The following is a 26,263-nucleotide window of genomic DNA, read 5'->3' as shown; positions in this document are numbered from 1 at the left end:
ATTAGAATGGTCTGCAAATCACCCTGGAGCTTAGGAGTAAACAGCAGGTGGAATGCACAGCTGTAGTAATGGGAAGGGTTAAAACTGACCTTGGGAGTTCCTCCTCCTCACACTCATTTTATTATTAATGATCCTGGGATCATAGGTGTAGTAGGTATTTGTTAAAAGGTTGAATAATTCACCTGTGAATGACAAGTGAGTTGCACTGAGTTACGGTCTCTTCTGCAGTTCACCACATATCTCTTATTGCCTTGCATAACTTCCTTCTATATGGGTATTTGCCCTCCCAATTAATCTATTTAAATCCCTCAACTGATATGCTGTGCTGATTCCATTTTCTTTTTTGTCTTCTGTCATTATCTGCCTCCTGTGACCAAAGAATGCAACTGGACATAACATCAAACTCCCTGAGGGCCAGAACCCCGTCCACTGCTCTACCTCCAGGAGTGGGTACTGAATCTAGCATACCCAGGCTACACGCTGAGTAAGTGTTCAAGAGTGTAGGAATGTATGAACCAGTAAACAAAAGAACTGATGTTATAGGCCATGACAGAAGGGGAGAAAAAAAAAAAAAAAAGAACGTGATTCTGAACAAAAAGGCCTTGGAAGAAGTTGGCATGGTGTATCAGAGGAGCAGCTTCCTTACCTATAAGTTGAAGACACACCTGAATTTGCTGTAGGAGCAACTGAAATAATGTTAAGTGTGAGCTCCATAAAAATGGTAAAGCACTATTCAGAGACGGTATCTCGAATATGATGACAATAGATTGTGAATAAAATTAACTAAAGCTGGCTGTTAAGCTACAGCATAAAATTGCAGCAATCAAAGGGTTAACACCAGAGCAGGGGTGTGGTCCAGACTTACACGGAATGAATTCATGGCCCTGGTTCAGACCTTACAGAATGGAGATGGGGAAAAGCTATTGCTCAACTTGGGGATCTAGAAAGAAAGCATCTCATAGCAAAGAATCTACAGATACAGAACTGCTCCTTTTCTTGATTTTTTTTTATTAGATGTTGAATCAATCATACAGAAATTGACATTTACCTGTTGACAAAGCAGGAGTTTTTCATATTTCAAAGTTACTAAGATTAAGGTGCGTGCCCAGATGAGTACAGGTCAACCTTTTTTGCTTTTGTGAATCCTTTCCAAAAATTATTCTAGACTCTTCACCACTGTTCCCTGTGTGGTTACAGTTCAAATGAGAGACCTGAGAAATGACAAGTGGCCAGACAAGATACAGAGCAAATAAACTGAGCTATGTGTCAACATTTTCTAAGTAGGGCCTGTGTTCCCCAGTTCAACTCCTAAAAATGAATTCTCATTGCTTAGTGAGATTTTTTAAAAGGGTTTTTTTTTTTAACACAAAACACAAAGTAATAGTTGCATGGTTTTAATGTACACTGACTTTTCCAGAAATGTGCTTACTATGTAAATCAAGGCATGACTAAGATTTTGTTCAAAACTTTATTGGGAGTTGTGCTCCATTTCAGAATATCATATCCAATGCTGTTCGTGATATTGCCAATACAATGCTCATTGATCTGCATTTGTAGCTCATGATTACACACAGGGCTAAGCATCTATGATTTCATCTTATCATCTAGGATGGCAAGACTGAAGCCTTCTGACTGAACCCCATGTTATTAAAAACTGCTTTTCCTTTTTTCTGCTTTGTACTCAAGTTAGGATACTATACTCGTTGTTTAAAAGTCTATATGCATTTGGGTCATATGGACATGGAATTTTATTTCAGAATAACCAGAACATTTGTTATAAAGGAACACTGAATCTGCAAGCATTGAGAGAACAACTAATCTCATCCAACCTACACACTCTAAAATAAAACTGAGACTCAGAGAGGAGGAGTAACTTGTTCAAGGCCACACAGCCAACTGATGACCAAGCCAGAACAGGAACTACCTAAACACCTCCTTTCCGCGGGCTGCCTCGCCTTGATGCGATGACTACATAAACACACACAGAGGGAGAAAAATGAACCTCACACTTGAGAATGAAGTTGGTGACCATTAGACCTAAGGGGTGGGGATGGAGAAGGTCTCTCCTCATCTCTAGCTACCAGCACAGGGGACAAGAGGGTTCAGAGAAGTTCTTGCTTTGGGTTTGTCTTGTTTTGTTTTGTTTTCCACCTAAAAAGCATTAGGTGCTAGTTGGGGCACTGAGTTTGTGCAGATGGAGCTGTGGTCAATTCATAGTTTCTCTCCAAAAGGCACACAGAGAAAGCAGTCATTCATGAGTCTTGTGTTTAAGACCACGTTAAAGTGGGGGGGGGGGGAGCAGACAAAACATCACTTATCTTGGGAAAGCTATGTTCCATTATTACATTAAACTTGAACTTTTTCAACAGTCCTTCACAGTAAAGAAATCAAGGTATAGAGGCTCAATTTAAAAATCAATAAAAGGTACCCCTGGTTTTAAGCCCCAAGCTTAGATATTTTTAGTCAGATGCTCTTCTTAGAAGGACTGAATTTGCAAACAACTACGTGGAACAGATACAGCACACGCCCATGTCGTTTCTATATGTAACATGTACATTAAAACTGTATGAAACATTCCCACGAGTTAAACACGAAGTAATTAACATTTCTCTCAAAGCTGGCTTCCAGCCAAATCACTTCTCCCCATTTATGAAGCAAGAACATTTCCTTCGGTAAGGAACTTTGGCATTGGTACCCAACTAAACCAAACAGGACAGTCTCAAATCAGGAAAAGAGAAGCCAGCCAGTGAACTCGATTCTCTGAAATCAATGCCATCTTCGGGTAGCCCAAAGTCACCGCTACTAGGACAAATTCCCCAGCCTGGGATTAGGGCTCTCTTCCAAACAAAAGAAAACTAAAACACTCAATATTGTTTCTAAGCCTTAAGCTAATACCAGCAATTATAACATTTATGATTCATCTATAAACTAAACTGACTCTGTCTTTTCAACTCCACTTGGCAAATATCCTCAGCTTAAGTTTCTACAGTTGCCACCGAAGAGCCTAGTATTTGAGGATGAAAACCCTGAGGGACTTTGCTTCAAATGAATATGATCCTAAATACCTATGCAATCATTTTTATCAAAGTAATGGAATTTGTATCTCTAAAATAAAATAAAATGCAATATATCTGAAGTTACAAACATGCTAAGCCAAGACATTTAACTCTCCGTGTGGAGGGATACACAGAATTGCATTTTCACATTATCTTTAGTGAGTTCTGAGGCAGGCACAGGAGACAGGCACTGGGGAAGTTGCTGGTGCAGATGTACTGTAGCAAAGGGACACGTCTGGTGGCTTTAAAACCCTAGGGAGAAAAACAAAGAGTTCTTGATTATGGTCACTTTCTTCAACTTTCTTTTGGAAGGACCTAAATGAAAGTGGGGTGACGGGTCTGGGTCTACAACGATAAAACCTCTCACTCAGAGGCTCCTCCCATGTCACCCAAGGGACCCGCTAGGGCACCATCAACGGAAGGGCCCGAAAATGAAGGTGTGAGGTAGAGGTCAGAGATGTTCCCCGGGAGGTGAAGCATTCATTTTGCTGCATGTGGCTGAGGGTTAAGAAGGGTATTAAAAAGCCGTCTAAACCTTTCCACTTACTCGGCAATCCGCATCTTATTGGAGAAGGGCTCCGGCTTCGAGATATCTGGAAAATACAGAGGAGTCACGTGAATGACACAGGAGATGGAGCTCAAAGAATGAATCCCTTTGATGTTTTATTCCTAAAACCAGCTAAATAGTTGTTCTGAGGCACTTTAGAACTATGATGGTCAACTCTGAAGTTGAGCAATGCGAGTCCTCTTATACGTCCTGAAGTAAATGGGCCCTCAATGTGGTTTCAATCATGTCATTCAATAAAATCTGGGCTCAGTGGCCTAAGCTGGTTTGTTTGCTTATTTGTTTGTTTTAATAGCTGCTGAAGACATTGAGATTGGGTGCTTCGTGACCGTGTCGAATTCAACACTTTCCAGAAAATAGTTATTAATAGTAGTACGATTACCCAATTAAAGCTAAAATGATCCAACGCTCTCTATCAGATCTCTATATAAATCATGTCCTGTGTCCAAAACCCTGGAAAGAATCATTTTCCAGAAAATCTCACCTTAGTTTTCAAAGCAATTTTTTTATTTAAAAACTTTTTTAAATATTTTTATTTTAAAAAATTTTTTTTTAAATTTTAAGATTTTATTTATTTGATAGACAGAGATCACAAGTAGGCAGAGAGACAGGAAGAGAGGGCAGGTGGGGGAAGCAGGCTCTCCACTGAGCAGAGAGCCTGATATGGGACTCGATCCCCGAAGGCAGAAGCTTTAACCCACGAAGCCTCCCAGGCACCCGAAAAACTTTTTAAATTTTTTAATTTAATTTTAAATTAAATTTTAAATTTAAATTAAATTTATTTAATTTATTAATAATGATCGTTTTATTTGTTATTTATTATATACTTATATATAATAAAAACCATTTATTAATTTATTGATTAAATAAATTCATTAATTAAATATATAATTTAATTTCATTTAAATTATTTTAAAAATTAAAAATTTTATTTTAAAAATATTACCTTTGCTTTCACCAAGCAAAATCCATTGCCTATACCTACACACCTGTTATGATTCAGAAATAACTGACTACAAGCAACATTCTTGCTCTGAGCTTTCAAAAACTTTAGACACTAACAAAGATGAAAGCTGTTCTGGATGCATCAAGACCTCATAAGCCCAAAACCAGACTAACAAAAAAATTTGTATTTTATTTTGCAGGTGTACCCAATCACTGTAAGGAAAGGATGGTGGAAGAGGCCAGAAAGTGGGCAGTGGCTTCACCGTTAATAGTATATTTTAGGGGCACCTGGCTGGCTCACTCAGTAGAGCGTGCAACCCTTGATCTCAGGTTCATGAGTTCGAGCTCCATATTGGGTGTGGAATCTACTTTAAAAAAAAACGTATTTTATTTTCATCTAAAGTTTAAATTATTTGATTCTCCTTGGGCACAAAGCAGGAAAGAGAAGGGGTGTGAAACATGCATGAGGGGTTTTTTGTGTGTGTGTTTTTTTAATGATTTTATTTATTTGACAGAGAGAGATCACAAGTAGAGAGAGAGAAAGGAAGGAGCAGGCTCCCCCCCTAGCAGAGAGCCTGATATGGGACTCGATCCCAGGACCCTGAGATCGTGACCTGGGCTGAAGGCAGAGGCTTAACCCACTGAGCCACCCAGGCAGTCCTGCATGAGGGTTTTATTGGAGGGACACTGCCCACCAATAAATAAGCCTTTCAGTGAGAGTCCAGAGGAAAAATCTGCCCTATCTGTGAATGTTTGAGGTGTCTAATACTGCTCTTTGGTAAGTCATGTCATCTTAGAATAAGGAGATTGAGGTTCTTGCAGGATAAAATTCTCAAGATTTCTTTTTTATTTTTCAGTCCATTAAATGCACTATCCTTTTGCTTTTACCCACCATAAATACTTATTCATGAATATGGATGTCAGTTATATTAAAATCTCTATGAGGAAAGATCTGTGTCAGATACATGCCTTTTCCATTCTCAGGCTATTTCCTTTTTCTGGATATTCCTCCTTAATTTCCCAGCTCATTGAAATTCCATCCATTCTAAAAAACCAAATCAAGTACCAATTTGCCCATGAACCCCTTCCTCACTACCAAGTCCTGAAAGAGTCCCTATCCCCTCTATGGCTGTAGTCCTTCATGCCTCTTGCATGGATGGTGGCATATACCACACTTAGTGACTGTTGAAATCATGTTGATCTTCCTATATTGAAACCCATTCAGGGAAGAGATCATGTTTTCATCATGTTTGTGTCCCCTAGCATCCATCAGAAAAGGAAATGATATTTGTTAAAGAGTATGTTGAAGTAATAGATGCTCACTAAACTGAGAGAAGTAGACCTTATTAACGGAGGGTGGCGGTGGTTGTTTTTTATTTTGTTTTGCAGAGGAAGTTTTAGAAGTTTAGGCATGAGTTGCATGACTAGAGATAATTCCAGAAAACTGGAGCCCTGCCAACTATAGTTCTCCTCCACCACTCTCCCTAAAACAAGACTGAACAAATATTTAAAGAATTTTTATTCAAAGGAACAGCAAATTACTAGCCGATTTGGTGTCCAGATGTCTTGATCCAGTCCTGTACTCAAAAGGCACTGACTAAATATTATTTGTTGAATAAATCAACAGTGGTGAAGCATAATAATGTTTTGGTTTTCAAAAATGTTTTTGCTGTTATTTTTTGGGAGGTATTAGTAATCCTCCCAAGAACTAATACACAAGGAGACCAATGTTATTCTTCCTACTTTGAAGTGTGGAGGAAAATTAATACCTACAATGCCCTTTATAACTGGAATCCAGACCATTTGAGCAATTTCTCAAAACTTGTGCAATAGGTTGAAGAGAAACCGAGGACCTGTGTTTGGGTCACTCCATCCTCTGTTCAGAAGACTGTATCTCTTTCCCATTTTCATTCCAAAACAAAAATAAAACTATGAAATATGCAAAGTCTATTATTCTTTGAAGTAATTAAGGAAAATATAGCCTCTACTTTCTTCTTTCTAGAATGATAAATTTCTTAGAGCGAGGTAACATAAAAATCAGTTTGGGGTTATTGCAACAGGTTCTCTTTCTACCTATAGACTTATAATCCCTTCTTGTAGAGATGACTGTTGGAGATAAGAATGTCAACCATAACATGCTTTGCATAAAAATTATTAGATATATACCGTGCTTAAACCAATACGGCTACGGGGGCAGACAGGGCTTAAACTCCTGCTTCGACATCGACTTACAGATCGCACCGAATTCCACTAAAAAGAGAGAGAGAGAAATAGTAATTTGTGAAAGTTTGCATGGCTTCAAACAATATGCAATCCCATGGACTAGGAGGTTTTCCTGATACGATTATACTTGCCCTTTACTGGGCACCAATCAGCATGAGACACAGACTTCACATCCTACAGCTGCTCAATATTTGACAATTACTTCAGGGTGTTTCTCAGATAAAACCCCATCACAGTGAACTTTGAGATACTCAAAGTCTTGGTGCTAGAATTTCATTTTGATGAGTAAATCATTAGAAATTACATTCAAGCTTGGAAGTGTCAGAGAATGTAAGCCCAATGTGGGCAGGGATTTGGGTCTCTTTTGTTCATTGTTGAATCGTAATAGTCAAAAGTGACTATTGAATAAATGAATACAGTTGAATGAAATGAATTAATGAATGAAGGAGGGAGGGAGGGGAATCAACATGGCTGCCCATCTACTAATGAAAATAATGAATAAGAAAACTATATATTGACTATAAATAGATCTTACTAGCAAAATCCTTCTTACAAATTTCCCTTCATTCAACTATTTATTTTATTCCAAGTACTTCCTTTTAGGGTTTTCACATTTTGTTTTAGGAGTTTAAGCTGGGGAAAACGTTGGTGATATGTTTGAGCAGAGGAAGAAGGAAATTAAAATGCCTACTTGATGTAGGATATACAAATAGTGGCTATTTCCTCTCCCTCCCTTCCAAATTGCACTACAGAGAGTCCATAATTAGAATTTCTTAACAGAAAGTTATAGTTGCAGGAGCAAGCAGCATGTTTTATGAGTTCATTCATCATAGACCATGGTGGCTGTCAGATCAACCCAACCCAATTTCTGTAGGTTCAACTTTCATAGTACAGAATAATTTATTGAGATACTATTCACTACAGTGGAATGTTTAAGCTGCAAAAACCCTTAAGTTCTTTTAAAATACTCTACTCCCATTCTCCCTTATGTTAGGAAAAATGCCACTGAAGCCCTTCTCTATTCTCTCACTCAAAGAGAACGGGATCTGAGCCAACCCAGATGGTGGCTTTACGCTGGACTGAAGAGCTTCCCTTTAGAATTCACTTAATTCTTTCTAGGAGAGGTAGGATAAAAACTCCATTGTGTGAACTACATGGAATACCCAAGCCCCCGTAGCCACCCAGCCCCCACCACAACACACATTAATACACTTTCATAGCTACAACTCCATTTTGAAGGCTGCTCAATTATTTACCACATTCAAAACATTTTACAACCAATGCACACAGGAAGTAACCCTCCAAAACAGATGGACTACTCTCTCCCCACCTCCTCTGCCTTCTTTTTTTCATCCCTCCCCCACTCCCTATACATCATACCAAGGAGAGAAAAACAGCACATTCATCGTTTCCCAACATGGATAATCGTCAGTAAAAATTTGGCCAACTGCTTCCTGAAAGTTAATTGATCACTTCCCAAAGCTTAGAATTATAGAGGGCCTCCAATAAGACAAGCTCAAAGAGTTTTGCCTTTATAATAACATATTTCTAAGATGGAGGAGGCAAATATGACTAGTTTCATCTTATAAACAGAGCAACAGACAAAGAAGTCACTGCCAGGAAATTATGAAGAATCATGGACGAATCAAAGAAAGGAATCTCTTCTTTCCCAACCAGTCTGTTTCCTCTCCTTTGTATGAAACCTTATCAAGCAACTTTAGACTTCTTCTATAGAATCTCTGGGTTTATAAATGTTCTCGAACTTGTGAATCAAACACTTGGGATGAATTGTCACTATGCAAGGCCACCGTACAAAAGCCCCTCTCTTGGTGACAGCTTCTCCCTTCATAATGACACAGTCATTCTCCATGAGAGCAGGCCACACGTGATAGAGGACCAAGGGAGCAGTGAAATCAGAGTCATAGCTGCGACGGTACCTATTTTAAACACACAAAAGAACAAAAAAAAGGTTAAGTGATTATGTAGTATAACTGGAGGTCATCAGTGTAAGTTTTCATTTTTTATTATGCTCAGTCTAGAGGAATATGGATCCTGATTCTGTTGCCAAAGAGATGGTTGTGGGCTCTTAGAATAGCAACCAAGGATAGGACTCAACATGGACTCGCATAGAACAAGCTAGGTCAGGCTAAACAACATTCCTTCTTTTTTCAGAATTACAAGTTACCATTCAGGGAAACACAGGAGACAGAGACCATCTGAAATCCTATAGGTATCCTGAAAGATTTCTCATGCTCTCCTTGTGGACAAAATAAGAGAAACGTAGGTGGATGATAGACTTAAGTAGGTGGGTTAGAAACTGATTCAATGATCATACCCCAAAGTGAAATAACTAATGAGTCAATAAAATCTTGAATTCGGCTCTCTCTCAATCTTTTGATAAGTAACATGTTCACCAATGACCTTCATGAACTGTAGGTAAATCACTCAAAGGCTAGGGATGGGTAGGAAAAGAGAAACAAATGACAATATCAAGAAATAGCTCAGCAGGGGTGCCTGGGTAGCTCAGGGAGCTAAGCCTCTGCCTTCAGCCCAGGTCATGATCTCAGGGTCCTGGGATCGAGCCCCACATCGGGCTCTCTGATCAGCAGGGAGCCTGCTTCCCCCTTCTTTCTGCCTGCCTCTCTGCCTGCCTCTCTGCCTACTTGCAATCTCTCTCTCTCTCTGTCAAATAAATAAATAAAATCTTAAAAAAAAATAGCTCAACAGACAGGAACAATAAGCTGAATCTAATAAGACACAGTGTGGTGTGGATACATATGAGGCTCTGTAATTGAGTCCAAAAAGCATATAATCGCACAAATAGAGGTGATAAAAGACTTAATCATGGTACAAGTAAACAACAGATTTCAGTTGAACTCAAAATGTTCGACAACAGTGCTATATAAGAAAAAAAAAAGCAGAAAACACTACTACAAATTAGCTGGATTGACAGAGAATAAGAATGGAAAGGGTATTAGTTTCTCTAAACTCTTCCATTCAAAGCAGGGGACTACATTCAGTGTAGACACTTAAATAGGAATACTCAAAAGAGCATGGAGCACAGGCCAAAGAAACTGCTCTATCAGGAAGTCTCAAATCCCCTTTATATGGAAAAACCCACAGCCATGAGGCCAGAAGTAGGAAGATATGAGGAATTGCTTCAAATACGTGAAAGGCTGCCAGGGTTTTTTGTGTGTGTTTTTTTGTTTGTTTGTTTTTTTAAAGGTTAAACTTGTTCTGTGACATCCTCCAAGGAGAACCAAATAGTCATTATTAGGAAAACCAGTTTCAGCTCCACAACCTTCCAGAGGTATAGGTTACAGACTGCTCCACAAAGCAACACCTTCCATCTGATTAAAGGCACAGAAGCACGAGACCCCCAGAGGTCTGTGAAATGTGCAGATTCCATAAACTAAAGTGCATGAACATTTCTGAGTGGTTCTATGTGTTCTGCAAAGGAGAAAGGAATACGGGAAGAGGATTGAAAATAGTATGTTCTGTAAGAAAATCAAAAAGGTCAATTGCAGTGTAATGTTCTAATAGCAGCTCTTCCATGAGTGGACACGTGTTAGGAGCGATGATCTGAAAGAAACCAGCAACAGGGCAATGGCAGGAAAAGCTAGACGGCATCGGAAACACCCTTATTGTGATTTGGATAAGCAAAAGAAAGGTATGTCATCTCTGTCATCAGTAGCTCGTAGGGACATCGGGCCACCACCGTCTATCTAAACAAAGACCAAGAGCTAACATTCCCTGAGCGCTCACTACATGCCAAGCAGTGTCTTTTTCTGTTTTCTTTTTTAAGATTGTATTTATTTATATGAGACAGAAAGAAAAAGTGCACAAGCAGGGAGGAAGAATAGAAAGAGAGAGATAAGCAGACTCCCCAATGAACATGGAGTCCAATGTGGGACCCAATCCCAGGACCCCAAGATCTTGATCAGAGCTTAACCGCTTAACCCACTGAAGCACCCAGGCGTCCCCATGCCAAGCAGTGTCCTAAGTACTTTCTCTGAATAAGTTCAGTTAACATTCTCCAGACCCAGGAAATAGGTATTATTATTTCCCCCATCTGACAGCGAGAGGGAACAAGAAACAGAAAAATAAAGTAGCATGCCCCGGGTTATAGAACTAATTGGTGGGAGAGCTGGGATTTGAACCCAAGCAGCTCAATGCCAGAGCCTCAAGCCTCACAGTGTTCTTAACCACTAGCTTGGCCTCCTCCCAGTAACCTCCAGCTGTATCATAAGATCCCATAAAGTTTCAGTAAAATGTTTTTTTTTTAAGATTTTATTTATTTATCAGAGAGAGAGAGGGGGAGAGCCAGCACAAGCAGACAGAATGGCAGGCAGAGGCAGAGGGAGAAGCAGGCTCCCTGCCGAGCAAGGAGCCCGATGTGGGACTCGATCCCAGGATGCTGGGATCATGACCTGAGCCTAAGGCAGCTGCTTAACCAACTGAGCCACCCAGGCATCCCTCAGTAAAATGTTTTAAATTAATTTAATTTCTTCTCATTTACATAGGAAACATCTACCATGTAAAAGCTGATAGAAATTCAATGGTCCTGATGAGTCTCAAATGCTGGTGTGCGTAAGGAACACCTGGGTGTTTGTTAAATGGCAGATTCTTCAGCCCCATTCCAAAACTGCTGCATAAAATAGCATGGGGTGTGATCCAGGAACCTGCCTTTTTAACAAGACTTGAGTAATTCTGACACAAGCGATATATCTCTGTGCCCTACTTGGAGACACCCAGCCAAAATACTGCAGTAGAAACCGGTAAAAAGGAATATACATTCATGTTCCTTTTTTGAGTGTTTTTAGGGCAGCCCCTTTTCTTAGTGTTCCAGACAGGTTCCGGGTACTCATTAGCTCCCCCCAAGACCAATATAGTCCGAGGAAATGATAACATCACCTCTGAGTCACATTTGACTGGGAAAGAGAACGAGGCCAGGAGAGGGGTCTGCCCTGTGGCATCTGCCCTGTGGCACAGAGAAGCACATGGCAGGGACCGGAAGTCAGCTCATGTCTGTTGATTCCCCACCCAGAGCTCTCTTCCCTAAATTGCTTCCAGGCAATAGAGAAAAGGTTATTTATTGTTTAAAAAAACAAAAATCCCTTAGCTTGTGCTCTTATGTCTCTTACTTGCAATCATTAAAAATTTCTCCGTCCGCCCCAAATGCAATATCTAGGGGTGGGTCTAAAGCCTGCATGGCAAAGGCAATGCAGCATATCTCCTGGATGAAGTTGCTGAGGAGGCAAAAGTCAACTTCAGGAGGAAATGAAATCTTGGGATTGACATTCATGGCTCGGATCACATCCTGGAAAACAAAAAGAGGGCATCCCCTTGTTACCAACCTGTGACAAGAAGCTCCAAAAGGGGTTATGATGGGTTGGGGGGGGGGTTGGGGCAGGGAAAGAGCACATGGGTGAAGATACTGTAGACTAGGAAACTAGTTTGTAAACTAGGAAAGTTGCACACGTGCTAAAGGAGAAAGAGTCCCTACTGGGGAAAGAGGAAAGATGATGCAGAGGACAAATGGCGTACTGAAGGCCAAGAGAGTCTCTCCCCCACCCCCACCAAACTAAAAGTAAATACACTGAGTGGCTTTTATTCATTATTTCCTCAATTTTCTCTTCTGGGCAAGTACAGGAAGTGCCAACTTGTTCCTAGTCTAGAATAACAGCAGTTATAATAGCTTGGGCTTATTGGGTATTTGCTATGTGCCAAGTCTTATGCTAAGCAAATTACTTGCTTGTTTTTCACTTAATCCTCTCAAGAACTCTTGATGGGGTCATGGCCATTGTGGCTCCCATGTAAAGCACAAACAGGTGAAGTAAATGTGCAAGGTCAGACAGCTAGGATGTGGCACAGCCAGGGTGCGAGTCTACACTGACCTTCCTCAAAGCCATTGCTCTTAAGCCTTATGGTATTCTAGTTCCAGTCTTAAGAACCCATCCAAAGACTAGAACTATAAAGGTCAGACTATTTTTTTTCCCCATAAAAGTCTAAGAAAGAGCCAATAATGACCAGTTCTACAAAGTCAGTTGGCCGCTGCTCATTTCTGATATCCCGTCACATAAAAGCAATCCTGAGCACTGGGTGGATTTCTGAGTTATTGGTCTTCCATATAAAGAGCAGCCGCAGCACACCAGTCCCACTAAGAGACCCAACACTTACGTTAACACTGCTTTGGGAATCATATAGATCAAGATGACAAATGATATAATCCGAGACAGCATCTTCAAAGTTATTCGACCCCGCGAGAGATGGTGTCAACGATTTCCTCACGCGGATCTTGAAATGTCTGAATGCCATCTTAGCTACATGGAATGCCTCCTGCATGTAAAAATGCAGCCAATTTATTAGGTAGAAGAAGGGGAGTAAAAAATCCAAAGTAAGAGAAGAAGAAAGAATACCCACCAAAAATTCAACATCGTGTGGGTCTTCTGAACATTAAATACAGTTGATCAAAACTAATTTTAGTCTGGGAGAAAATACGTACCTCAATTTTGAAAAGTACATAAATACATCTGTGACTATGCATGTTCATCTATTTCAAGACAGTTGGTCATTGTTCCAGTAACCTCAAGTTCGAGAGGCAGCACAGTGCAGAGGTTCAAGGAAACAGATCGTCTGTGGTTAAATAAACACCTAAAAAGTGCTGATTTGGGGGCGCCTGGGTGGCTCAGCTGGTTAAGCACTAGACTCTTGATTTCGGCTCAGATCATGATCTCAGGGTCATGGGATCAAGCCCCATGCATCTTTCTTTACTCCTTCTTCTGTGCTTAGCAGAGTCTGCTTCTCTCCCGATGCCCTTTCTCTTTCTCGCTCAGATAAGTAAATAAATCTTTTTTTTTTTTTTTAAGTGCAGGTTGATGCTATGATCCCACCACAATGTCATATTACTGGTCCAAAAATGAAATTATCAATCTGTGTTTACATTATACAAAGACACATATCAAGTATCCGGCAAGTTTCCTGGCGTATATTGATTCAACAAACATTTATTAAATGCCTGTTATGTAGTAGGCACCGAGGAAACTCAGTTATGCATGAGAGACATGGCCGTTAAGCTTACAGAACCTTCACCAACTTCTTAATGAAGTGAACCACGGTTGGCAAACTTTTTTCTGTAAAGAGCCAGAGATTAAATGTTTAAGGCTTGCCTAAAATACATAGTCTTTTGTCATATTATTTTTTTACACTCATCTAAAAATGTAAAACCATTCTTATATTCTTAGCTCGTAGGTGGTATTTTCCTTAGAACTAAAGGGCAGGACAAGATCTGGCCCTCAGGTCATAGTCTGCGGACTCCTGAAATAAATTAATAATACAGGATAACACTCAGTAGACTCTGATAATTCTGCTCTCACACCAGTGTTTCCTTTTGTTTTTAAATATTAACTGTTTTTCTCATTTCTCATAATGGACCCTTACTATCTCAGTAAGGTACCCAGAGAACAAATACCTTTGCTTTGAGAACTAAGGATTCTATATGAGCCCTTTTAATCTGCCATCCTCAAGTAGCTCATGTCCTAAAAGTTTTAGTAACTACTCTTAGTTCAATAGACAGAAGAGTTAACACAATCAGCCTTCTGATTTGAGAAGGAAAGGAAATCAGTTGGAAGACTGGTGCAAATCAACATAGTTTATATTCATTTGAGATAATCCTATATTTATGGATACTTCTTCAACAAATGCCTGGGCGGTATAAGTATTGATATATATGAAGAGTTCTTGACTGTGAAAAATTAGCCATCCCAAATATTAGTAACTGGAGGAAGGAAGAAATAAGCAAGCAAATGGAGATCCTACCCTCCCTCTGTGACCTCAGGTCCAGGCTGTCCGTTCAGGCTGTAGGGTCCGGTTTACCCAGCACCTTCTTAGCGCTGCCCACCCCGCCCCCGCCCTCCAAGGTGCAGCCCCACCGGCGTCACCTACCACGGTGGCGATGTAGATAATCCGCTGCACGGTCTCGGCTTTGTCAATGCAGCGCCGCAGCAGGCACTGCGCGTCCAGGCGGGCCTGGGAATAGGCGTCGCTGAACCGGGACAGGAGGGCAGCCTTGCGCGCCACGTTGGACATTTTGGCGCGATTCGGGGACGGGGTCCTGATCTTCACGACGGCGGCGGAGGGACTGCTGGACCGGCTGCGGCTGCGGCTGTGGCTGCGGCTGCGGCTGCGGCTGTGGCTGTGACTGTGGCTGCGGCTGTGGCTGTGGCTACGGCTGCGAGGGCCAGGGCTGGGAGTCCGGCTCCTGGCGGACCTGTTGGCAAGCAAGAAGCAGCAGGAGAAGCACTGGGATTCGCTTCTGGCCACGGGAACAGCAAGTGACACCCAGGAGCCGCGCGCCCTGGCAGCTGCCCCCGCGAACTACTAGGCGTCAAGTACACGGTCATGCGCTCTCTATCTGCGCGGGGACTTGGCTCCTCACTTATCCTTTAAGCAGCCCTTGGAGCTCAACATGGATTGTTGGCCATTCTAAAGCCAAGGAACCAAAGGCTCAGATAACTAAAGTAACACCGCCAGCAAGCCAGAGTTAAAGAGATCAGCTTCTCAGTATTTCGTACCCCAGCCTTGGGGTGCTAACATATCACAGAGGCTTTAGGGTATAAAACGGGATGAACACTCAACCATGAGAAAGATGTGTGTTCTCGTTCTATGGCGGTGGGGCCGTTCACACTCATTTCTCCTCTCCAGAGCCCGAGTTCTCACCGGCGACAGGTTCGCCCGATTTCTGGGCGGGAGCGGGGAATGAAAGATCCGGTGAGCTAACACATGCGGAAGCACTTGGTGAATTTTAAAGCCCAGCATCTTGAATAGTATCGCTACAAGTACAAGATAGATTATCAAAGGAAATGGGCCGCCAAGGAGGGAAGTGGTGGAGAAACTAGGAAGCAAACGGGAATTCGAGGCCCGTTTTGAAGCTAGAGAGAGGCGCAAAAGCCCTGGGCAGTAGTCCGCCAATTTCTATGGCGCAAGAAATACTGTCACCGCGGCCGATCCCAAGCTATGAATGTGACATCACACTGAACTTGGAGGGAGGCAGAAATGCACAGAATCAGGTCCTGGGAGCCAGCACAAGCTGGTACCAACTGATCATGGCAGAATCACTCCCCAGAATGCAAGGCTAAGGTGGCATTTAGGGAAATGGGCACCAGGTATGGGAGTGGCTCCAATAGCTTGGGTCAGGGCTCAATGTGGGGCTGAGGGAGGTGGTGAGTGGTAAAAAGAACAAGGAAATGGTCCCAGAGAAGCATCCTGCTCTGTCCTCATGGAACTCCGAATGACCTGTCTTAACATTCTGTCCATCAGTAGAAAGGGATGTCACAGAACACTCACCCACACACTCCATCAAAAAGTAAAATGACCGGTGGTCATCCCAGAGAGGGGACTCCCAGGCCTCAGAGAACAGGACGCTCCTATTATGGAACATTCTTCCAGCACGGGCACCATGCACGCACGATAGGTCCCCCTGAATCTGCTTTCAAGCCACATAACTCTCAGTTTCATTCCTTCGGCTTCCATGTCAGCCCCCAGTTAATTAGGGCCCAAGCGCTGACAATCCCAGAGGTATTTTCTCTCTCTGGAAGGGTCTAGTTAGAGAAAACAATCCCTCTGCAATTCTAAGTTTCCTATACTGTGGGGGTTTGGGTACAAAAGGTCATTTCGTTTGGTTTGGTTTTTCTTTCCCAAGCCACGCTTTTACCACTACCAAAAAGCACTTAAAGGAAAAGATCTGTGAGAATGTGTCTGACCTTCCTTGAAGTGCAGATTTTTCAGCAGACAAAACCGCTATCTCGTCCTTCAGCGTTCGGAGCTGTTTCTCATAATCGGAAATCACTTCGGGCCGCTGCTCTGAGCCCCGCTTGTCAATGCGTCGCTGGTCCAGCCTCCTCTGCTCAGAGGTCCTCGGTTCGGAGGCTCTAGGCTCCGAACACCGGTGCTCTGTGCTTCTGTGTTCTAAGTTTTGGTGGCGGGAGTCCTCCTGGATTTGAAGAGATTTAAGCCTGAACAGAAAACAAAAATTGAGGAAAGAAAAGAGAAAGCGGGGGAGGGTGGGAGAAAGATACCAGCAACCACTGGCATACCTAACACACAGAGGCTACTACTCTACTTAGCAATGCCTTTCCTGCGTTGGACTACTCTGATGGAAACACAGGAGGAACAAAAACCAATCAGAAAAGAGCAGAATTGCCAGGGTCAGAGGGCCACCCCACATCTGCAGCTTGCATGAAAAAGGCTCCTGAAAAAGGAATACATAGGCAGATTCTTCAGCAAAAGCAGAGTGGGCCTATAGTCATGCTGTCCTATGTTAGGCTGATCCTAACTGCACAGAGTCTGGAAGCACCGGACCTCCAAAACCTAGGTCCTGAAGCTGGCCAAAGATACAATCTCCTATCTTCATTGGCTCTTTGATTCTCGGAGCAGATGGAATGGCTGGGGGCGGGGGGAGGGGGGATGACAATGGAGATGGCATCCACAGTACTAGGACAAAGGGTGAATTTGTAAATAATAATAATAATAATAATAATAATAATGTATTCTAGAGACAAAGCTTTGGAAATAAACTTGGCATCCTTATAAAGATGCAGAGAAGCAGGGCACCTGAATGGCTTAGAGGGTTAAGCCTCTGCCTTCAGCTCAGGTCATGGTCTCAGGGACCTGGGATCGAACTCCCCATCGGGCTCTCTGCTCAGCAGGGAGCCTGCTTCCTCCTCTCTCTCTGCCTGCCTGTCTGCCTACCTGTGATCTCTCACTCTGTGTCAAATCAATAAATAAAATCTTAAAAAAAAAAAAAAAAGATGCAGAGAGGCATGACTAGCTAAAGCAGGAGCAAAGCCGCACCAAGAGAACATGCTGTGATGAAAAGGGCAATGATGGAAGATGAAAAGGTAAGGGCTAAGGTTAAGGAGGACACAGAGAAGCTAAAAACGCAACAGCAGAATTAACCGCTGCACTGGAAACGGTAAAGACCAGAATTGCTGCTATAACAAATCACTGAATTATAGGGTCAAAGAATCTGAAAAGGTCTGTCAAGTAGGAAATAAGAGATGAAAATGATGGTGAGAGCTCTTTCCCCTAAGCAGGCTGAGACCACCTCTGAAAATGGCCCGCTATTCGTGTGACCCAGAGAACCCTACAAAATCATGCAAATCTAGAGGTTCAAATCTTCACTTTCACTTTAAGAACACACGTGAGCCTCCCCAGGCCATCAAGGGTAGAAGATCTGAAAAGCCACCAAGTATCTGAAGGACATCGCTTCTCAGAAGCAGAGTGTGCCCTCCCCTTGCTACACTGGTGGGGATGGTACGTGTGCCCGGGGGCAAACAGTGAGGCTGCACACAGGGTCTGTGGCCCATGAAGAATGCTGAATTATCCCTGCCCGTGCTTAAAAATGCCAAGAGTCATGATGTATTTAAAGGTTTTGATGTCAGTTCTCTGGGCACTGAGCACACCCAGGTGAGCCAAGTCCCCCAAGATGTGACGAAGAATTTACAAGGCTCATGGTCGGATTAACCCCTACATGAGCTCTCCCTGCCACATCGAGATGGCCATTGCTGAAAAAGAGTGGACTGCCCCTAAACCAGTAGAGGAGCTTGCCCAGAAGAAAAAGATATCCCAGAAGAAATTGAAGAAACAAAAATATATGGCCCAGGAATAAATTTTGCATAGAATAAGTGCACATAAAACTAAGGAGAGAGAGAAAAAAAGAAAATGATGGTGAGAGAGGGGAGAGATGTAGACAACAGAGCAGTACTCCCAGCTACAACGTTGGGGTGTTCCCGAAGAAACCAGAACAATGGAACATGTGTGAAGGCAGCAAAAAGATATTGTGTGTGTGTATGTATGTGTGTGTGTGTGTGTGTGTGTGTGTACACAACTCCCACTTGCTTATTTGGTTGGGGGGGATCAAAATTAGGATCAATGAAGGTATAGCATCTTAACACCTGTCAGAATGGCTGGAAAGATGACAACAAGAAGTAACAAGTGTTAGTGAGGATGTGGAAAAGGAAACCCTTGTGCACTGTTGGTGGGAATATGAATTGGTGCAGCCACTGTGAAAAATGATATGGAGTTTCCTCAAAAAATTAAATATTGAAATCTAATAATTCCACTACTGGGTATTTACCCAAAGAAAACAAAAACATTAATGTGAAAAGATATGTGCACCCCTATATTTACTGCAGCATTATTTACGATAGCCAAGATGGTAATAAGCTTCCATAAGTAACCCGTGTCCATTGATAGATGAATAGATAAATATGTGATATATGTATATGTGATATGATGTGACATACATATTTATATATATGTCTACATACACATTTTATATATATTATATATATATATACACACACACACATAGACATACAATGGAATATTACTCAGCTATAAAAAAGAACTAGATCTTGCCCTCTGTGACAACATGGATGGACCTAGAGGGTGTTACTCTAAGTGTAAGTCAGAAAGAGAAAGACAAATGCCATAAGATTTCACTAATGTGTGAAATTTAAGAAAACAAAACAAATGAATCAATAAGCAAAAAGCAGAAATAGACCCATATATACAGAGAACAAACTGGTGGTTGTCAGAGGGGGGAGACATGGGGAGATGAGCAAAGGGGGCGAAGGGGAGTGGGAGGTATAGGCTTCTCCATAGGGAAGAAATAAGTCACAGGAATAAAAGACACAGCATAGGGGATACAGTCACCCGTACCATAATGGCATTGTAGGGTGACAGATAGTAGCCACACTTATGAACATAGCATAAGGTACATACAGAGCTGTCAAATCGCTATGTTGTACATCTGAAACTAATAGTGAGTCAACTAGAATGTGTTTATGTTCTCCTCCTCCAGATTATTTACAGAATAATCTGAAATTTAAACATTTGCTGCAATGATTATCACAATTTATTTCCAATGTTTAAAATCAGTATCAAAGTAACTATTCAATATTAGGGAAATGTCTAGATAATGGAACACAATGCATCTATTTAAAACCAAGTTTTGCAGTATTTTTTCTTAGTAATAGAGAAAAACAATGTTAAGTGAAAAGATGGGGTCCAAAATTGTATACTTATACTGATTTTTGCAGTATTAAGTCCAATTTTTAATGGATCATTTGGAAGAAATTGCAAAATGGTAACAAGAACTAGCTCTGGAATTTTGAAAGGGTCTTTGGGTTCCTCTTACACTCTGTTGTACTTTGAAATTTTTCTATACTAGATAGCTAACATTCTAATAGTAAGAAAAAAATTTTATAAAATTAATAAAAATATTTCTGCCTTTCCTCTTTGTGAACAGCTTCTTTTGTATTGTAATGGAGCACGAAAAAGCTAAATTCAAAGATCAATCAGCAGGCTGCAAAAATCCTGTCATTTTTTTTTTCTTACTGCTTTTTTAGCTGATTTATTTCCTCCTCTGCAGCCAAAAGGGATATGGCCGATCTGTTCTTGGTTTCTTCAAGAGTCTTTTCAGTTTCAGCCAGACTGTAAGAGAAATCAGTAACTAAAGACCGATTTTCCAAAATTGGCAGACTTTCCAAATCAAGGCATAGGTTCTCCCAGGAACTTTTGGCATATGATATAAGTTCAACATAAACAAGATTAAGTTATGATACATCTGCATCCAATCAGATGCCATTGCAAATATTATGTTGTGCTTGTATGCAAAAAATATGCAGGCATTCTTTCTCAAGGTTAAACGCAAAGACATTACAAAGTGACTACCACCAAAGGGCTTATGTAATAATTACTAACATTAGAATGTAAAGGGCAAAGAAACTTGTTCCCTTCCTCCTTCTCTCTCTCCTCATCCATCTGTTCTAATCACACTAAATCTTCAGGCTGCCTCTCCCTATAAAAGCCCCATTCCTAGTACCATTTTCTGCAGTATTCTCATTACTTTACACTGTAGAGTTGCATTTGACCTAATTTTCCCAGACTTCCTAAATATAAAGAAAAAATTATTTGCCCACCTACAAAGAAAATCTTCCAAAGTCAAACTTGCCTACCAAGTATTCCATGCCTCTGACTTCCATAATTTATTGAGCATGATTTTCCTAAGTTTTCAACATAGTTAGGTCATTGTCAGTGTCAAGGACTCTCTTCATTGTAGACAAATCATAACAAATCATATTATTTCTTTAGGTCTATTTAAATTTTTAAGAGAAATGGGAATGTGTAGATGACATCGGATGGAGACCAGTGGTTCTCCATTAAGTTGCCTTAGTCCAGTGAGAGATCATAGGTGGGCAAAGGTTTCTTGACTTCTTGGACCCTACTTCCCTGAACTATCCAGGTTCTTTCATCCGAGGCTAAAAGAGTGCAGTTGCTGTCTAGACTCACACTAGTCTTCTTCCTTTCTTTTAGATGGAAGAATGGAAGGTCAAACACTGGGGTCCTATCCTAAGCAGTGAAGCATATAGAGAAATAATGGTCTACCAGGATTCCTACCAAGTTCCCACAGATTCCAGCCGATCAGGCAATACAAGAGGTGGTGTGATTACCCAATGTTCCTTCCCATCTCCTCCTCCTCCTCCTCCTCCCCTAACAGGCAGACAACCTGTGAGTGGTCTTGCAATTGTTGCCCCTGCCTGTCTCAAGCAGTCTCCCCTTCTCCAGAGTGCCTCCAACACTTGGTTCACACTAACATTCTCATTACAAATACACTATGAACTACTTAAGGGCAAGAATTATTTTTTTACTTATCTTTTTATCCCCAGCACCTCAAATAGTGCCTGTGAACATGGTAGTGATGAATGAACACAATGTCTAAAGGCTTTTTAAAAATGCCAAAGTAGCAGTAACTTCATAATAGGGCTACTGGTGATTAAGAGGAAAATCCTGTGATTTAATTCAAAGGTGAATATGTTACAGGTTTTTAAAAGTATATATGGAGAAAAATATTAACATATTTGTCATGAGAAAACTGTAGAAAATTAAAATAAGCAAATAAGAAGTAAGGAAGGAGAGTATGGACAGGAATAGTTGTGTTTTTCTCTTAAGACATGGCACTCGTGTGTGAACACATGTACATACAACCAAACATACATGCTAATTTGGCACCCTTGAATGATATACAGAGAGAAGAAAGAAAGTCACATTCAGGTGCCAAGGATTATTTTAAGCAAGTTAATGTATTTTATTTATTTTTTATTAGGGGTTTATTCATTCATTGAGGATATACCATGTATCAGGCATGATGTTGGGTGCTGGGGACACAACAGTGTCAGAATAGCAGATACAAGACAGTAACCCTTTGGGGCTTCTAGGCTGGTGGATCAGAAACATGCAAACCAATCTTTTCAAGTTCCAAATTATGGTAACAGCTCTGCCCAGATCACTGTGAAAGAGAACTACAGAGCGGAGGTAAGGAAAGACCTTTCAATGTACGTGGTCACAGAAAGACTCTGAGAAAGTCACATTTCAGCTGAGACCTGAAAGATAACAAAGAAGCATCGAGGCAAAGAACCAGAGAGCGAGACCGCCATGTTTCTGAAAGAGCACAAAGGTTTCAAGGTGAGGAAGAGGACCACAGCCTAGGTGAGGAGAGCCTGGCAGGAGATGAGGGTGGAAAGAGAGGTAGGGCCAGATCACACAGGGCTTTGGAGAGTCCTGGTAAGGAGTTTAGAATTTTTTTTCTAAGTGTGAAAGGAGGCTACTAACAGCTTTTAAGGCGGAGTCTGCCTTTATTAATTTCTATGTGTGAAATGGATCATAGTAGAGCAAGAATGAAAGCAGGGAAGGGACAACTGGTTGAAGAAACAGGTATCCGGGCCTTGAACTAGGACGATGGAGGTAGAATAGGAAGAAAAGTCCAAGGGTGGGAGAAGTTTAGCAGGCAGATTCAACTGGACTTGCCAATAGATCGGAGATAGGAAATGAGGACATGTGGGATTCATAACCAGAGCCCAAGTATAAAGTCTAGACATCTTCCTTTCCGAGAATTCATCAAACGTGGGCAGATCCGTCCCCATTCAGCACTATAGAATTTGCTCCTTCGGAACTGAGTCAAAACCAATCTGGTCTCCACAAAGTTAGACACAGGGACTCTCCTTGGTGGGCCACTCATTTCACAGCCGGTAGCACCCTGACTCTAAAGGCAAGTAGAATAAGAAAGAAGAGACTTAGCTACTATAGAATGTGGAGGACAGACAGCATCATTTGTGATGCCTTAAAAAAATAAGAACCACAGGTGGGTCAAAAACCAAACGAAACTAGGAAATCCAAGGTAAAGGAGCAAATACCTTCCTCTGTGCAACTTTCAAATGAGATGCACATGGCTTGGTGGTGGGAGAGGGGGGAGGATGCATCTAGATAGTGTACACATGAATGATAAAGCAAACAGTGTGAAAGGTACATGACAGTGCCTATGGGTGTCCTTAGTACTAGTCTTACAAATTTTCTGCATTGGAAATTATTTCCAAATAATTTTTTTTTTTAACAAAACCATGTAGTCATGGTTCCTTGAACCCTGATGCTCCTGATGGGTATTTACGGAGCCATAATGATAAGAGAGGGAGATACAAAGGAATTCCTGGCTCCTTTTGGTGCTGATAGAAGTCAAAAACCAGCAAAGTCTTGAAGCCCTGCCTCACAGTTAGTGGCAAACAGAAGGGCCTGGCCAGCAGCAGTTGCCAGCAAATTCTCCAGAAGATTTAACCAGACAAGCCACAAATCAGCACCCCTTGGCACAAGACTCTACTGCCCAGTTGGAAATGAAGGAGCAGGAAGCCATAGAGCAGTACAAGACCAAAAGATCCTCCTCTCCAGCCTGAGGCATCCCTCATGAGATGCAAGCCTCCCTCTACTTTTAGATGCTAGTAGAAGGAAGGAGGGGGGCCAAGGAGACTCCTGGAGAGGGCCAAAACAAAACAAAACAATGCAAAAATAAACAAACAAAAAAACCCTAACAGTAGTTTGAACTTTGAATTCACCAGATATTTACAGGAAAAGAGCTATAATAAACCAGAAAAGAAGTGGTAAATGTAATTATCCTCACCTCCCTCCAAATCAGCTGATATTAGTTGAAGTAAGTTGCAGAAATTCAGAGGAGCAGTGCTTTTTTGCTCATTACATTTGTAAATGTTGACTGTTGGCAGCCATAAAACTGTTCATTGACGATGATTCCACTTGCAACATGAATGTTGGGTATGGAGGTAACTCTGTGTGTGTGTGTGTGTGTGTGTGTGTGTGTACACATGCAAGCACGCACAAAGAAAAATGTCTGGAGCAAAATAAACCAGAGTGTTAACAGGGATGAAATAACAGGTGATTTTTCACCTTTATCCTTGTCTTTGTTGTATGCATTTTGAATTAGCAATGATTGTGCCTCATTAAACCTCCTTGGCTATGACACAGCCACTTTTGTATGTTTGTATGTTGTATGCATTTTAAGAAGGAAATTTTTGTTACCTTCATGATCAAGCAAAACTAAGTCTGTAGAGATGCTTTCCTTAAAAGGAAATCTCATCAGAGAACAAGGCAGTGTGCCACACTTTATTCCATCACAAACCCTAACCAAAGAGTTCTTTGCTGCCCTATACATGTGAGCGGTAGAGCAAGGCTCCAATTAGGAAACACGGGTTTGATGGGTTTGTGCTAGCTGGGCTGCACACAATTTCATACACATTTGTCTATCTTCCTTAAGTGCAAATCCAAGGCTTGTGATTTTCTTTGCAGTAAATCCTTGAGCTTGCTACCCTGGCTATGCCACTGATAGCTGCTGCTGCCTGGCATTGCCTGACTTCTTTAAAATACTTTTTTATATCTACAAATTATTCTAAAATCTTGGAATGCTCATACTTTAAAGAGTCTGACTTCTCAGCCAGGGGTCTATACCCCCTAAAGGATCACATCTGTCAGATGGATGTAGCCTCTTCCTCTTGCTCTTGATTTTACTCTTTGTCTGACCTTCTCTAACCCTCCCCATTTTGCATTTTATTTTCTTTCAAAAGACAGATTATATTATGTAATAATCTTCATATAGATATTTATATAGATATATAGATATATGCTGATAATAGACCTCTAGAGAAGAAGAAGCTCCAGGGATGGAACCAAGGGGACCAGCGTCTTAGGTAACCTATTATAATAGAGAAATCTTATCCCCAGATTCAAAGACATCTGTCTGACTCTCTCTCTCTCTCTCTCTCTCTCTCAGACACACACACACACACAGTTATTTGCAGACGTCTACATTTTTCATAAGCCATTATTTCCCTTTCAAACTTAAAAATTAAGAACAAACAATTCTTTTTGGAAAAAGATAACTTGCATTCCTCTTACTCGTCTTGAACCTGGTTGAGTTGATTACGAGTCGAAGTCAACTCAGAGTCTAGCTGTTGCATGTCCCGATCACGAACACCTGACTCTTTATGTTTCTCTTTATCAAATGTGTCCTGAAATGATATACAAATCAAAAAGAGTCTTGAATAGATGAAACAGCTTGTTAGGTTGCAACGCAATTATGCTGAGCAAAATTAGTCAGGTGCAAAAGGACACAAATGCATTGTTCCATATATATGCAGTTCTAGTGCAAGCAAAATTACTCTAGAACAATAAAAATCAGAAGAGTGGTTGCCTGTGGTGGGGGAGGGTAGGTGACTGGGAATTGGCACAAGGAAATACTCTAGAGAGATGGAGATGTCTTCTAAGTTAATAGGGTGTGAATTACATGGATATATGCATTTATCGACCTATGGATTTCACTGCAAGTAAATTATACTTCAATTTTTTATTATACATCACATTTTTAAAAAGCCATTGAAATATCATCCCATTATCTTTATCCTCAGAAGAACACCCACAGGATAAAATCTAAGCAGCATGTGAAAAATCCCCGGGAGAGAAAAACTTGATTAAAACTGACTGATGTCTGTGGAGTGCTTACCCTATGTTAGTTGTTTTTGCATGTTTATCACATTTAATTCTCAAATGGCCCTAGTGGGTCAACAAAAGCATTGTCTTCATTCGGCAAGTGAGACATAGAAGGTTACACGACAGACCCGGGACCATAAATGAGCAGACAGAATTGTGCCCAGTGACCTCCAAGCAGTAACCCTTTTGCCCCTGTCCTCCTAAGACTGCCAAGAAAAGACTGCTCTATGTGCTTTAATTTGAGAATTTATGGAAATCCATGTAATTGTTTAAAATCAAGGCTACCAATGTTTAATGACATCAGTGCCTTAAGCAAGGTGTATGTTCTATTTCCAGTCTGGGCTTCACCTGTCTAAAACTTGACACTAACCCATAGAAATCACCCCCTAGCAACAGCAAATGATGGTACTCTTTGTCAGTCTCTGAGAACTAAGTTTCCAATTCGTTTCATTTCACTCTTTCAGAATGGTCTCTCCTGAGGCTCCATGGTACCCTAACTGTGTGGATTAATCTTCATTCCAAAGTTCCTATTTAATGCTGAGGGTGGGCAATGTCCCAGATGTAGACTATCACCAGTCCCTTCTTC

The 26,263-nt window shown here is 41.3% G+C and overlaps 1 protein-coding gene and 1 pseudogene across 3 annotated transcripts in view; one reads left to right on the top strand and one right to left on the bottom strand.

Annotated features, from left to right (window-relative positions):
- Window positions 1-969: 969 nt before the first annotated feature.
- Window positions 970-26,263, bottom strand: part of SPATA18 (spermatogenesis associated 18) — a 39,367-nt gene continuing 14,073 nt past the window's right edge. The window contains exons 4-13 of one of the 3 annotated variants that reach the window (XM_059383765.1): window positions 25,087-25,199; window positions 20,191-20,286; window positions 16,551-16,802; window positions 14,734-15,058; window positions 12,970-13,128; window positions 11,934-12,109; window positions 8,603-8,726; window positions 6,733-6,816; window positions 3,604-3,649; window positions 970-3,308 (exon numbers count right to left, since the gene is read on the bottom strand). In XM_059383765.1, coding sequence (XP_059239748.1) covers window positions 3,301-3,308; window positions 3,604-3,649; window positions 6,733-6,816; window positions 8,603-8,726; window positions 11,934-12,109; window positions 12,970-13,128; window positions 14,734-15,058; window positions 16,551-16,802; window positions 20,191-20,286; window positions 25,087-25,199 — 1,383 coding nt within the window. In that variant the 3' untranslated portion in view covers window positions 970-3,300. Of the gene's footprint in view, window positions 3,309-3,603; window positions 3,650-6,732; window positions 6,817-8,552; window positions 8,727-11,933; window positions 12,110-12,969; window positions 13,129-14,733; window positions 15,059-16,550; window positions 16,803-20,190; window positions 20,287-25,086; window positions 25,200-26,263 lie in introns of those variants that run through there. The other 2 variants (XM_059383778.1, XR_009400982.1) reach the window with 2 other exon arrangements.
- On the top strand, window positions 17,902-18,457 carry LOC132015617 (large ribosomal subunit protein uL22-like; annotated as a pseudogene).

Source organism: Mustela nigripes, chromosome 1 (genome assembly GCF_022355385.1).
Source record: "Mustela nigripes isolate SB6536 chromosome 1, MUSNIG.SB6536, whole genome shotgun sequence".
Classification (NCBI taxonomy): Eukaryota; Metazoa; Chordata; class Mammalia; order Carnivora; family Mustelidae; genus Mustela; species Mustela nigripes.
This window is presented reverse-complemented; position numbering and strand designations above follow the sequence as displayed.